The 15,498-nt window shown below is 35.8% G+C and overlaps 1 protein-coding gene across 22 annotated transcripts in view; it reads left to right on the top strand.

Moving 5' to 3' along the window:
- Window positions 1–15,498, top strand: part of ICA1 (islet cell autoantigen 1) — a 63,281-nt gene that overhangs the window by 23,569 nt on the left and 24,214 nt on the right. For all 22 annotated transcript variants that reach the window (XM_070728011.1, XM_070728004.1, XM_070728001.1 and 19 more), the window contains 4 exons: window positions 248–371; window positions 1,373–1,571; window positions 10,011–10,136; window positions 10,325–10,423. In XM_070728011.1, coding sequence (XP_070584112.1) covers window positions 248–371; window positions 1,373–1,571; window positions 10,011–10,136; window positions 10,325–10,423 — 548 coding nt within the window. The remainder of the gene's footprint in view (window positions 1–247; window positions 372–1,372; window positions 1,572–10,010; window positions 10,137–10,324; window positions 10,424–15,498) is intronic.

The raw sequence follows: 15,498 nt of genomic DNA, 5'->3' as shown, positions 1-15,498 counted from the left end.
ACAGGGTGGGCGGGCGAAGGGCGGTGGAAGTAAAAACACCATCTGCGCATGTGCAGATGGTGTTTTTACTTCCGCACCGCTACTTCGCGAAAAATCGATCATCGCTTGGGGTCCTGGAACGGAACCCTCGCGATGATCGAGGGTTCACTGTACATACATAAATTTCTTGCAACATTTTCTTTCTTAAAAAGATGGGAATAAATCACATTCCCTTATATCTAATCGCTTAGTTTTTCATCTTCTTTAGTTCTATCTCAGGAAGAAAATGAATTGGGAAAATTTCTCCGATGTCATGGTTCTCATGATAAAACAAGAGCAGGCAAGATGATGCAAGCTACTGGAAAGGCACTCTGTTTTTCTTCTCAACAAAGGTATGCTTAGCCAGATGGGCTTCTTTATTATTTATATTTCATGTATGGAACAGACCATTAACTCTGCTTTCTACTCTTTGTTTTCTAGCAGACAAATAAAGGCTTAGCACTTTATAACAAAATTTTTGTTTGTATTTCTGCTTTAGTTTTCTCCTTGGTTTTTCTGCTCTTTGCATTATCCTTATATTCATATCCTTTCCTTTAATGCTTTTTAAACTTTTGACTCCATATCTCTAAGAGGCAATGGCATTACAGTTGTTTCATAAATCCATGCAACAAAGATGCTAAATTTTCTTAATCTTGATATTTAGATTTGGAAATAATTCTGGATAAAGATAAGGATAGCTTTTCTCTTATCTAGACAACTATTTACAGTTTGAAACATTCTGGCATGACTTCTGAATCAAAATGCAGCCACCTTAAACTGCCTGCTATATAATATGAAGCTTTGTTAAAAATAATTCGTATCATCTAATGGATTGAATTCTTACTAACAGAGAGTAAATCATAGAGGGAGTTGAAGTTGCAGGAACTTTGGGTGAGAGTGACCAGGTCATATTGGAATCCAACATAATGCAATAGAACATAATCAAACTAGTGTCTTAGATTTAAAAAGCTGATTTCAGAAAATTCAGAAAGGCTGAAAATGGGTGAAAATCTTAAAGGGGAAAACAAGCCAAGAAACTTGGGAAACTTTGGAAACTTTGAAAAATAAGGGGGGGGGGGGGCAGGGGAACTGATCCAGGAAACTACAGATCAATCAGCCTAATATCAATGTCTGACCAGATCCTGGGAAAGGTAATCAAGCAACAGATCTGCAAACATCCAAAAGCAAGCAAAGAGTCTGCAAGGAGTTGGGCGGCCTACACGTCACATTAATAAATAAATAAATGTTTTATTTATTATTTATTTGTTCATATTTTATGAACTTGGTAGTCAACTTCAAAAAAATAATTCTAAAACAGCTGCCCTAAGTCCACATGTTTATCTTTTTGTTATAGACTGGCATTGCGCACTCCTTTGTGTAGACTGTACCAAGAAGTGGAGACATTTAGATACAGAGCAATTTCTGATACATGGTTGACAGTCAACCGAATGGAACAATGTCGGACTGAATACCGAGGAGCTCTGTTATGGATGAAAGATGTTTCTCAAGAACTGGATCCTGATCTTTATAAGCAGATGGAAAAATTTAGGAAGGTATGAGGTTTTCCACAATTTTCTAAATAATAGTCAATGGATTTGATTCTTCTGAGAAATGTACAATTCTATTTATTATTTTCTGTATATCAGAACATATGTATATGTAAATACAGTATATTTATTATTAGCTTACTAATGGGCATCCAATTAAAGATCCTAGATCAGCTGCTTCGCTATTTAAAGGAAAGAAGGATGTAAATACACTGCTCAAAAAATAAAGGGAACACTCAAAGAACATAGATTTGAATGAATGCAATATTCTCATTGAATACTTTGTTCTGTACAAAATTGAATGTGCTGACAACACGTGAAATTGATTGTCAATCAATGTTGCTTCCTAAGTGGACAGTTTGATTTCACAGAAGTTTGATTTACTTGGAGTTATATTGTGTTGTTTTAAGTATTTCCCCCTTGTTTTTTTTAGCAGTATATTTTAACTAGATACCATGAAGATAAAAATTACTAGTGTTACCTATATAAATTGGACATTACTAAAGATTGTTTGGCCAAGTTCTACCAGCGACTTTGTTACTAAAAACATATGGATAATTTTAATGAAGGATAACCATATTTCATTATAAATTTGTTGCACATTCAGACAGCTGTTGCGATTGAATGTGGCATTTTTATCCACTTATCAAGTTCTTTCGAGGTAGCTAGAATAGGCAGATGTGGATGTTTGAAGGTGAGAGAGAGGGGTTTACTTGCATTCGTTTCTTTTTCTATTCAATTTAATTAAATAAAGTCAAATGACTGTTCATTTTTTTTAATGTAACAATCTAGTAAAAAGTTATATATGTTTCTACGAAGCTACTTTATGGTGTTTAGCAGTGAAAAAGTAATTGTGCCACTTTATATTCAAAATATCTATCAGGCAGTTTATCAGAGTTTGCTTTATGGAAAACTAAAATGACTGCATGACATATAATACCCCTTTCAGAAACTAGGAAGGTCATGGTCTGGCTAGTGTTTTGACACTTGTTAGAATATAGATAAACATTTATGCTCTTTTTGCATAATGGGAGGGGGGCTGGAAGGTCCAAGATAGTCATCTCTAAGGTACTCCATGTGCATTTAATGATCCATGCTTCAGTTAGATCAGTGGCTCCCAGCCTTTTTTTGGCAAGGTCCCCAAATTTTTTAAAAATCCTAACACCCTCCCACCCCCGTGATATATAATTCTTCTTATTCAAAAAGTGAGCTATTCACAGGGAGGAAGCCTAAAAAGCCATTAACGTGGTTAAACAAGGTTCCAATTGCCCCATTACAAATCAAATTGCCCCCCTGTTGGACCTGGGCACAACATTGGGAATCACTGAATTAGAGCCATCATGATTTATCTTTCATTTAATACTTAACCAGTTTCATTTAACATCTCCCTGACATATAGTATGACCATAATGGACAGATTCAATTGCTATCATGTGTTGAGAACTGTATTGAACACCTGTGTAAAAACGTTTGATTAAATATTTTATATTGGTTAAAATATTCAAGTTGGGCAATTATATATATTAAATAAAGAATATTTCTAAATAATGCATTTTTGTGAGATCTTTTGACAGGATAATACTGAAAATATTAGGAGGTGTATATCTAATTATTGTATTTTTTGCTCCATTAGACACACTTCCCCCCTCCCCCAAAAAAGTGGGTAGAAATGTCTGTGTGTCTTTTGTGAATAGCAGCTGGGCCACTGCAGCAGGGTCCTTTTACAGTGCTGAACCCTGCTTCTTCTGTCTTTGTCATTGCCAAAATCTTCTGTCTTTTCTGCAGTGCAGGAGTCAATAGACAGAGCTGGCACTATCTGTGGTCCTATCTGTGGTCCTCACAGGCTCAGCCTGAAATTTTTTGTCTTGTCCTCAATGCTTCTTATGGTCAGGTGCATCTTATGGAGCAAAAAATATGATATATACTTATGGATAATATTACAAAAAATGAAGCAATTCTAAATGCTGCCACTGAATGGTAGTATTTTACTGACTACTTCAATATAAATTGAGGACTTTAAAAAAAATCACAAAAAACACTGCATAGACCTTTGTCATCAAACAAAGGAACACATCTGTAAATTTATGCAGCAGCATCTAAAATAACCATGTTGAAATTATCTTTATGATATGAGAGAGATATAATGGATTTTGGCAATAGGTGGGATTTGTACAATATTATATTTATAGAACATCTTAGTACTGGTGTCTTTGTCACCATTTCATTTTTAAATGTAAATGTTTGCTATATTTAGGACATTTAATCACATAAAGACTATCTGGTACACACAAATTTGTTACACAAATTTTTGTAAATCTTTGAAATAATCTAACATAGAAAGGTGGATCTAAATTTAAACATATTTAACTGTGTGCTGGGAAATTATTATTTACAAATGAGTATCTGAATATGAAATTATTGTTTATGAATTAACATCTGAATGCAGTGATACAGTACATATAGGTTTGTCATAAACTATATAGAGATTAATATCTAGTGAAAAACTGTTTGGGACTTGTAAATCAGCATTAGAATTTGCATGGAATGACACCTTTTTTTGAGAGGTGCTATTTACTTTATGTTCAGTGCTCCATACATTTTCACAGTTTAAGTATTATGTTGGAAACTTGTTATCTCCAGTTTGTTATCTAATAAAAGGGTTGGGATTAAGACTTGCTATAGTAGCGAATATCTGTAGCTTGGATATGAGAGTAGAGGTTTGTTCTCTAACCTTCTGGGTTGGTTTCTGAATGCTTCACTACCAGGCTAGGTAACATCTTCATGCAATTGAAAACCAGAATCCATGAATACCAGCTGGCATTCATTCACTATGATCCCTAATCTCTACCCACCCAGATACCAAACAGCACCAATTCAATACAAGAATCATTGGTCATGCTATCACTAGCCACATCATTATTGAAGACTGGCATTGCACAAGCAATTCCATCAAAAGATTCATCGACCACAACCAGCCTACAACCCTCAAAATTCAAACCAACTGCACAGCTAACCAGAGACAGCACCAACCCTTAACCAACAACCCAAGAACCTTCCCACTATTACTTCCTCCCAAGGATCCTCATTTGATGGGACATCTCCATCACAAGATTTATCATAAAATCCTAATCTGGCATGACCCACACCAGACCCATTACAAGACCCTCACCAGACATGACCTTCACCGGATATGCCTATCACAAGACCCACTGACCAAACAATGTTATCTGGCCCAGTAACAAAAAGTTCAGAAACCTACCCATAAACTCACGGAAAGAACTCCCTCAGATTAATAATTCTCAATTCTATACTATGCAAGTATCCTGTTTTAAATTTATGATGAGCATTTCTATGCCAACGTAGTTTTTACTGTTAAACCTTTTGGAAAATTGGAAATTAAATATTATTAATTTTGTATGTTTGTGTGTGTGAGGAAGGGAAGTTTCATATAGGTAGTCAAATATTTTAACCTTCTGGGTTGTAGCTAAACAGTGGAAAATACTTAGTCTCTGTTTTCCTTGTCTACACTGTATCAGATTAAAATAAATACCAAAAAGTTATACTTTCTTCTTTGTCTACTTGCTCTCAGTGATAATGCAGGTAGTCCTCGATTTACGACCACAATTGAGCTCAAAATTTATGTTGTTATGTGAGAAATTTATTGTGATTTTAGCTCCATTTTATGATTTTTCTTGCCCCGTTTGTTAACTGAATCACTGCAGTGGTTAAATTAGTAACACAGTTGTTAAGTGAATCTGGTCTCCCCATTGATTTTGCTTGTCAGAAGGTTGTAAAAGGTGATCCCAGGACCCCGGGGCACTGTGACCGTCAAAAATGTGAGTCAGTTGTTTAGTATCCTAATGAAAATCAGGTGACCATGGGGATGCTGTAATACTTAGTATGAAAAACTGTCATTACTCACTTTTTTCAGTGCCATTATATCTTCAAACCGTCACTAAGTGAAGTGTAAGTTGAAGACTTCCTGTATATTCTATGTAGTATTTGTTGTTAGAGATTTTTCTCTATGTTCCCTGTTTATTCTCTTTTCTGATACAAAAGATATTAGTAGTACAAAAAAGGTACTGTATATTTCTTGAAAATATATAAGGAAAACGTTTTGTTCTGATATGGTAGTTCCTATGTATTATATGATTAAGATGCAGTGAATTAAGTTTTCATTTATGTTTGAATTCAAGTCTTTGTTTATCCATGATACTGTGTAGGTGTAGGTTATCTTACCTTACAGAGTGTGGTGGGGTTAAAATAAGAGGCAGGAAACACATGAATATCCAAATTGCCTTCTAATAAAACCTTTTGCGGTTTCCTGGAAAAATAGCTTTTTAATAAAACCACATTTATCCCTGTCGCATTCTTTTTACCAGTAGATTCTTCATTCCTTATCTTTTATGAGAGGATTAAGGCCATTTCAACTAGTAGGGGATAAACTCAGTAATTATCGTTGTTATCTTAGAAAATAAACTGTTCCTTGACTTTTTTCCCCAATCCCAATCTACTTTCTAGCTGCAGGTGATATTTTAGACATTTAACCCAACCTTATTATTTTTATAAATGATTCAAGATGATGAATAACTCTGATTCGTCCCCTCCTCCACCCTGTGAAATAGCCAGTTGTGTTGCAATTCATTCAGAATTAACCTCAGATTTCAAAAAAAAAGATAGGAATGAATAATAAGACTGGCTCTTTGGTACACCCTATCCTCCAAGGTGAGATCTGTCTCCATTTTCTTATCCTTCAGTAAGAGCCTGAAGACTTGGCTCTGCAGATCAGCCCAAGAACCCAATGGGGAAGTACCACACCAGAGATGGCTGCTACTCGATTGATAGCAAACCCCACCTCCCAGCTTGCTCCTAACTTTCCCACTTTTCCATCTTTTATTCTCATATCACTATATTTTCATTGGTTTTTTTCACTATTTATTCTGATACATTACTATTGTTATATTATACTTCTTTTCTTTCACTAGAAATTAAAATACTGTGATATGGTGAAATATTTTAATTCCATGATTGTGAAATATAGCTATATCAAGAATCTGTTTAAAAGCTCAGGCCTGGAATTTATCTTTGGGTCTTTAAGTATACAAACAGAAATTTCCAAAAATGATATTTGAGAGGAGGGGGAATGAAGGAAGGAAGGAAAAGAGAAAGAAAGAAAAAGGAAGGAAGGAAGGAAAGAAAGAAAGAAAGAGTGGAGGAAGAATACAACACATACATACTCTTAAACGGGTGTTTTAAATATTTTTAGCTGCTGTCCAGGAGTGAGTTGCTGCCAGTTTGCTCAGGGTTGTGTTGGGGCGCGTGCTCACACTCACGGCAATCAAAAAATAGGTTCTGTGAATATGTAGATGCAAAAATTAGCTTCTGCAAGTGCACAGAAGCAAAATCCAAAATAGTGGCACCCACGGATTGGCACCGACAGTACCAGTTCTGTGACATCATCACTGCTTTACTAATGGTTCTAAAGAACCGGTTAGAACTGGTAGGAACCCACCTCTGTTATTTAATGTTTACTTGAAAAAGTATAATAAACTAAAAGCTCCTGGACAAATAGATGTACAAATGCTGTACAAATAAAACTAATGGAACGCACTGCTATCCCAGCAAAAAAAATATTTAGTCTAATTGGTTTGCTTGTATAGGTAAAACTCAAAAAATTACAATATCAAGCAAAAGTTCATTCATTTCAGTAATGTAACTTAAAGGGTGAAATGTAATATATTTTATTGATTGTAAGTAATATTCTAATTTTCTGAGCCCTAAGTCTTTGCGGGCTTTTTTCATTGCTCTGAATGTTTTTTCATAGCTCTGAATGTTTTTTCATAGCTCTTTTTTTTCTACTTGCTCTGAATGTTTCTTTCCAGCCCTAGCAAGGTGTTAACAATGTTTCCAGCTCTTAGTGGCTTGCAAGCTCTTTCATTGTTACTCTCTGCGAATAATGTTTTTTCCAATCCTTAGTCTTTGCATGCTTTTTTCATTGTTCTACTTGCTTCTTTCCAGCCATAACCAGGTACTAACAATGTTCCCAGCTCTTACTGGCTTGCAAGCTCTTTCATTGTTACTCTCTCCATATAAAGGTTTTTTTAAGCCCTAACCAGGGGATAAAATAATGTGCTGACGCTGACCAGATTAAGGATGTTAGCCAGATTAATATCTGGTAGGCAGATTTCCCCCCCTATTTTCCTCCCCCAAAACTAAGGTGTGCCTTATACTCTGGTGCGTCTTATACTCCAAAAATACAATGTGACAAATTACAGCTTGAATTATCTTGCCTTGAATGTAATGAGTCTCTCATATATATTACGTTTCATCTTTTCAGTTACATTACTGAAATAAATGAAATTTTGCACTATATTCTAATTTTTCGAGTTTTACCTGTAAATATTTGAATTTGCAGTAGTTTTGTTTCTACTATTCTGTGTTATTTTTACTCATTTAGGGTTTTAGGCAGATGATAACAAAAGTTTCATGCTACAGACTCTCAGAAAACCTAAAGATGAATTCTTTCTCTGAATCCTGATTGATTAGAAACAATTTCCTTATTTAAGTGCCATATAGCTTCACTCTTCCATGAAAAATTAAGAGTCAGTTGGAATGTTCATTTATAAACTTTGGTGAGGGATACATATACAGTTCTTTTAGTCAATTTATATTTAATAATTAACTTATTTTATTAAGCTGGGAATAAGCATTAGTACTTTTCTTCACCTCCGTTTCCTTCACCTTCTGGCTTTAATATTTACATTTAAACAGGACTTTCTAGTTTTCTTTGAAGACATTTCAATTCTCATCCAAGAAACTTTAGTGCTGAAGAAGCTTCTTGAATGAGAAGCAAACATCTTCAAAGAAAAACCAGAAAGTCCAGTTGCCTCTTGAAAAAACATCTTTAAAACAACCATGACTGGATGACTGAAAATCTCCATAGACATTTTACATTATAACAATTACTACATTTAAATTGGATAATTATAGATTATTCCTGGTTCAGTAAATAAATTGGACTAAGTTTTAAGATAAAATATAAATGTATAGTTAAATAAACCATAATATTAATGTTTGTTTGTTTGTTTGTTTGTTTTTGTCAAGTACTTATTGGTGACATACAAAGATACAACAGTGTTTATATACATGATACTGGTAAAAGAGAAACATTAGGACAGGGAATGGAAGGCACGCTGGTGCACTTATTTACGCCCCTTACTGACCTCTTAGTAATCAGGAGAGGTCAACAGTGGATAGTCTAACGGAAAAACTTTGGAGGTTAGGTGATGATACTACAGAGTCTGGTAGTGAGTTCCATGCATCAACTACTTGGTTACTAAAGTTGTATTTTCTTCAGTTGAGTTTAGAGCGGTTTACTTTAAGTTTGTATCTGTTGTGTGCTTGTGTGTTGTTGTGGTTGAAGCTGAAGTAGTCGTTGACAGGAAGGACCTTGTAGCAGATGATTTTATGAACTATACTTAGGTCGTTTTTAAGGCGACATAGTTGTAAGCTTTCTAAACCTAGGATTGTAAGTCTAGTTGCATAGGGCGTACTGTTGCAAGTGGAAAAGTAAGTACATTCATTATTTTTATTTTTATGTAATAAACAGTGGCACTTTAAAATTTAAAAAATGACATAAAAATGATTGTCTATTTCACTGTAAATAATCCTTTTGAATTTGTAGCAAGGAGGAATTGAGTATTTGTATCCGTCAAATAACAATGCTAGCTTGCATATCCTTCCAAACATGTTTATACTCAGAGAGATATCAAATTAAAAGACTTGTGTTAGCTGTTTCAAGTTATTGGACTGAAATCTGTATGTTAACAGGAGCAATCATAACAAAAAGATAGAGATTAGTAATATACAATATAAAACTATATGAAACAGAACAAAGCAGCACTGAAAAACAAGTAACAGATCCCTCAAGAATGTAATCATGGTTCCTTGCTGAACTGCTTGTCAAATTTGTCTTATTGATTATTTTTCTTGCAAAAATTTTGAAGCCTTTGATCTAAATTCTCACTTCTTTCCTGAGTTGTACTCCTTACTTTTTACTGGAAAAATAGCATTGCAATGTTTATAGAAAAGAGTCCACAGCTAGCCATCAAGGCATACCCTTAAGAGTTATCAGATTCTTGAACTTGTGATTTTCTCTCTTCCTACCAAGAATAAAGAAGTTTAGAACTCAGTTAATTGTACACAGTTTCTCAACAATTTATATTTATTTTTAATAGCTCCAGGAAGCATCTGTGAAAACTTCTTATTGAAGGATGTCATAAGTATATTAAAATTAAATAGGTATCTAATATAAAAAATAATCCAATTATGATTAATTAAATATAATTAATATAATTAAATCTTATTTGGGAATGAAGGGAAGCATTTTGGATAATCTGATATTTAAGAATTTCTTATTTTTTCAAGTAATCTTTATATTGATAGGTCCAAGCACAAGTTCGTCATACAAAATTGAATTTTGACAAATTGAAAACTGATGTCTGTCAGAAAGTGGATCTTCTTGGAGCAAGTAGATGTAATCTTCTGTCTCACATCCTTACAACATATCAGGTATTCATAAGGAAAGAATCTATAAAACCTAGGGGCTATTTTTAGGAATGGGAGTCATGTAGTTTTTATGTCCCAGAGAAGTAACTTTATGTATTAAAATATCTGCAGCTGGATAATTTTTGTTGGATGTCACAGGAAATGTTAACTATTGGATGTCATTTGAAGAATCATATTTATTTCCATTACAGACAACTCTTCTTCATTTTTGGGAAAAAACATCTCACACTATGGCAGCTATCCATGAAAGTTTCAAAGGTTATCAGCCATACAAATTCACTATGTTGAAGGTAAAGAAAAGTTGCCTAAACCTATACACTGCTATTTTAATAGCGCGATCTTAACAAATGAAATTTATTGTAAAAAACAGTTGTTGTGGGGGTCACTATCTACGCATTCTGAACTATGATTCTGGCTAGGCTTCACCAAATCATGAAACCAGACCCCTTTTACTGGCTAATGTGAATTCCTAGCATTCACATCCAGCAGAGTCCTGGCAAACAGTCTTTCAAGGGTGAATTGCAAACACAGACCTTATCAGCATAGTTCCCTCTAAGCTGAGCAGTGAGCAATCGCTCACTTAAAAATCATCATCAACTCAGAGTTTTCCAAACCTGCCCAGAAGCCGAGAGGGAAAGAGTGAGAGGGAAGGAGAGAGAGAGGAAGAGAGAGAAACAGATAGAAAAAAGAGAGGAAGGAAAAGAGAAAGAAAAAGAATGGGAGTAAGGAAGAGAGAAAGAAAATCAAAATCTAGTTTGAAACTAGCTCAACTATTTAAGTGGCATTTTGATATTGATAGAGTTGCCCTATTATGAGCTCACTGTTATAGACACACAGTACAGTACAGTATTTTATTTTGAAATTCTCTGAGGCAAAACAGGGTGGGTTTTTTGTTTGTTTGTTTGTTTGTTTGTTTGTTTGTTTAATATTTCTGTGCCACCCAGTCCCGAAGGGACTGCTGCTCAGACACTATACTTTTCCGCCCCCCCCCCAAAAAAAAATAGAGGGAACACTGCTTATCAGTCCATGGATAATTGCCAAAAATGTTCCCTCTATGATGTGTGGCTACGCAAAAAGTGGACAAAAAAAAGAGAAATGAGAAAATGATTGAGGCAGAGAATGAGAGGAAAGAGAGAAACAAAAGAGAGAGAGAAGTGACTCTTGATTTAGAGCATATGGTAAAAAGCACCCAAATAATAACAGAGAAAAAAAAACCCAGCCCTCACCTGTTTTTGGAAATTGTTCAAGAGTTCACACACACACACACACACACAAGGGGGAGAGGAGACATGGATAGAAAAAGAGAGGAGAAGTGAGAGGGGGAAGGAATGAGAGGAAAAGGGAGGAAGAGGGAGAAATGAGAAACAAATGAGAAAGGGGGGAGAGACAGGAGAGGTACCCAGAAATGAGTACAGTGATAGAAATTTGAGGAGGGATGATTGATGGATTGACTATGGAATATTGGTAAAATATATATTTAGATGTTGTTTAATATTAGGATGTATTAATTCGTAAAATTGGATTCGAATTTTAGAACTATATAGAATTACATAGGTAAAATTAATGGAAGATACATATGATAAATAAGGGGTTTATGATATGTACTGTATGATTTTATGAGTTTGCATTATGAATTTAAAATATACTTGGAAATGTAGAAGATAGATGAAAGTTAATAATAGTAAATGCTAAGTGCCTGAAAATTAATTGAGCTTGGAAATATTGAATGAAATTATAGAAAAGTATAATTTATGGAAATATATTAATTGATGCATTGGTGTTCAGATAGATTTTCATAGTATTACTAGATAATAGTAATACTATGATAAATATTTAAGAAATGAAGATTTTAAAGCATGGATTTATTAATATTTGCTTTTTTGATTTTGCTGGTTGCTTTAGTTTTAATAGTAATAGATTTTGGTTTTGTTTTATTATTAATTTCTTTTAATAAAAAAGAAGAGATTTTTTTTCTTATTTATTTATTTATTCATTCATTCATTCATTCATTCATTCATTCATTCATTTATTTATTTATTTATACATACTTACTTCTATGCCGCCCTGTCCCAAAGGGACTGCCACTCAGACACTATACTTTTCCGCCCACACTGAAAAAAAATTAGAGGGAACATTGGTTGCCAGGCCGATGGCTTCTTGACGCAATGCTCTACAAGGAAATACTTGGCAGGTATTTTCTCAGATAAGCAAATCTTCACACAAATGAACTAATTGTCTCCTTCAAACACTACTCCCCTTTTGTTCCTATTTAGTTCCTATGGAGGGGCCATTCAGTGTCCCTTGTGTTTTTATTCCCGAGTCGACCTTTATTCCTTAATTGTTCCCTTCTCCTGACAGCTCTGCGCATGCGCCCATCAGGAACAGGCTCTGCAGCCCCACTTATCTCTGTCTCCGAAGGTAGCTGATAACTGTCCTGGCCCCATATCTACCACCCATATCTACACAGAGCACTCATCAGAGCCTTTCCCAAAATCCAGGACTGGCCCATGTTCCCCCCCAACCTCCTCATTGTCTGAGTCTGTCACCAGCTCCACTGGTCATTTGTGGGCCATAAAAGTTACTTCTTTTTATAATTCTGCCATCAGTCATTGGCTTACTGCAAAGCTGAGATACTGTAACAAAGTGGCACTAATTATTTTGTTCCCTTTTTTGTGTTAACGTATGTACCATAATTTTCTAATTAAAAAATCACATTGATTTTCATAGTAAGCAAATAAATATTGGTGGGAGACCTGCTGCCTATGAACTGTATTTTTGGACCACAGAATCAGAGTAAGAATAACTAAATGGGTAAACTAGTTTTTAAGAATTGAAAAGCAAAAAAGGAGTTAAAAGAAAGCACTATTTCATGCAGCTTGAAAATGCAATATGCCTTTTTATGGCAGCATGATTCTATCAAAGTTGAATAACTGTAGAAATTTATATTAAAAATAAATGATTCTTCCAAAAATGAATAAATGGCAAAACATGTTCTTATGTGGATATGCACAATAATGCTGTTTGGTCCATAGAGTAGCAGTCACTAGCTGATTTTATAAATATCAAACGTTACATAAGGGTTCAAATGATGCATTTCTTTTCAAAGACAGTGTTAGAGTTCTGTGGCACTATGTAATCTATAAATTGTGTCATTGATTTAACTATACTGGGGTATAATTAAATCATGGCATAGTTTATTAGACTGTATACATGAATGTTTTTGAAGTGAAGATAATACTCCCCAGTGTGATTAATATTTGTATTCTGAGAATCATTAAGGTCAGAACACAGCAGTACTGCAAATTTAATTGTATTTTATTATGTATTTTCTGTGAAGCGTAGTACACAAAATATAATTTATAGAAACAAAACTTAATATTATTAAAATATCATTAGAGCATTTAGAATCTACTAAGATATAATATTCATGAACTCATAATATTAAAACTAGGATTTAAAATTCTGGAAGAATTAAAAAATTTCTATCTGTTGGGTTGCCAAAATAATGGTGAATAAGAGAGTCTAGAAATCACAATTCATAACCAGGGAACAAAAGGAGATTGCCTTTTTCTCAATAGTCATTATTTCATTGCAGCAGATCGGACTAGATTTTTATAAACAATTGTCAGTTTGAGGTGACGTTTGTGAAGTAGACCCAGAGACAGGGTTCAAGCAAATCGGTACTTTTATTCAGCTCAGAGAACAAGTGACAGCTCAGCAAGGTAAAGTGACAATTCAGCGAGTACCGACTGACTCTGCTTGGAAAAGCCGCTTCTTTTATACATTTGCGGCTCCCGCCAAAGCAAGAGCCAGCCGCGTCTGAGCCAATCAGGAGCGACTTCCTGCTTCGGCTCAGACAGCGCTGGAAAGCGGAACAAACTATTTACAGGAAATACAAGGTAGCCATTTCAGGATACAACACCCCTCCCCTCATAGTTGGACACATCCATCATGAAAGCCATGTGACAAAGTCGTCCAATCGGTGGGGCCTCCGTGGAGCTCGCTCTGACCTGCGCAGTTCAATTTCTCCTTCGACACCGACTGTGGAGGATGGCTCGCCGCTGTTCTCCCGGCGCTGCGGACTTGGCCTGGCGGGCCCAACGAAGGCTTCGGAGGATGAGGATGGCTCGGCGTCGCTGGATGGCTCCCCCTGGCCCGATAAGTCTCTTTGCGTGTTTCTTAACTCGGGCAGTGTGTTAAAGTCTGTTGAAGGGGGAGAGTCCATGTCAGCGGTTTGTGGCAATTGGTTTTCTGTTCGCTTCCGAATGTGGTCTATGTGTCGTTTCCACAAACGACCATCCTCTAGTTTTACAATATAAGTTTTTGGTGCGTTTTGCTTAACAACAATTCCTTTCATCCAGTTTACATTTCCATCAAAACTTTTTACATATACATTTTGTCCCAAATACATTTCTCTTTCAGGTTTTACACACATTTGATTATTATTAATACAGAACCTTGGGTTCAACCTATCTAATGGTGACCTTAACTTCCTTCCCATTAATAACTCTGCAGGGCTTACATGTGTGTGCGAGTTAGGGGTGATGTGTTGGGTGAGTAAGAATTGGTCCAAGTTCTGTTGTACATCCCCAGGGCCTGACCTGCGCAATGCCTCCTTTGCCACACGAACGTAACGTTCTGCCAATCCATTAGCCCAAGGCGAGTAAGGCGAGATGAGGGCATGCCTGACCCTTAGGCCATCTAGGAACAATTCGAATTGCCTGGCTGTTAGCTGTGGCCCATTGTCAGACACTAAGATATCTGGGCAACCATGGGAGGCAAACAGTCTACTCAATACCTTGATGGTGGCACTTGTGGTTATGTTGTTCATTGCTATTATTTCCACCCATTTGGAGAATGCATCAACCACAATTAAGAAATACTGGGACCCCACTGGACCAGCAAAATCAATGTGGACTCTTGACCAAGGACCCGTAGGCTGCTCCCACTCAGCCGGAGTTGTTTTGGGGGGATTAGGCCGTGACTCTTGGCATGGTTCACACTTTGAAACCCAGCTCTCAATATCAGCATCCAGACCTGGCCACCATAAATGCCCTCTTGCTAGGCTCTTCATCCTGACAATCCCAGGATGGCCCACATGTAACATTTTGAGTACCTTTTCCCTTAGGCTTTTGGGGATGATCACTCTATCTCCCCACAGCAGACAACCCTTTACATAAGATAACTCAAGTCTTTTGGTTTTGAAGTCACACAATTCAAGTTTCACAGCATCATTTTGCCATCCCTTAAGTATACAGTTTACCACTTGTTTAAGGATTTGATCTTGCTGCGTGTGTGCAGCTACCTCTTTGGCCGTGGTTAGTGGGTTATCCTCGAGTTCTATCATTAGTACATCTGTGGAAGG

Source organism: Erythrolamprus reginae, chromosome Z, assembly GCF_031021105.1.
Source record: "Erythrolamprus reginae isolate rEryReg1 chromosome Z, rEryReg1.hap1, whole genome shotgun sequence".
NCBI classification, from domain to species: domain Eukaryota; kingdom Metazoa; phylum Chordata; class Lepidosauria; order Squamata; family Dipsadidae; genus Erythrolamprus; species Erythrolamprus reginae.
Note: the sequence above shows the minus strand (reverse complement) of the source record. Positions and strands in the feature narration are given on the sequence as shown.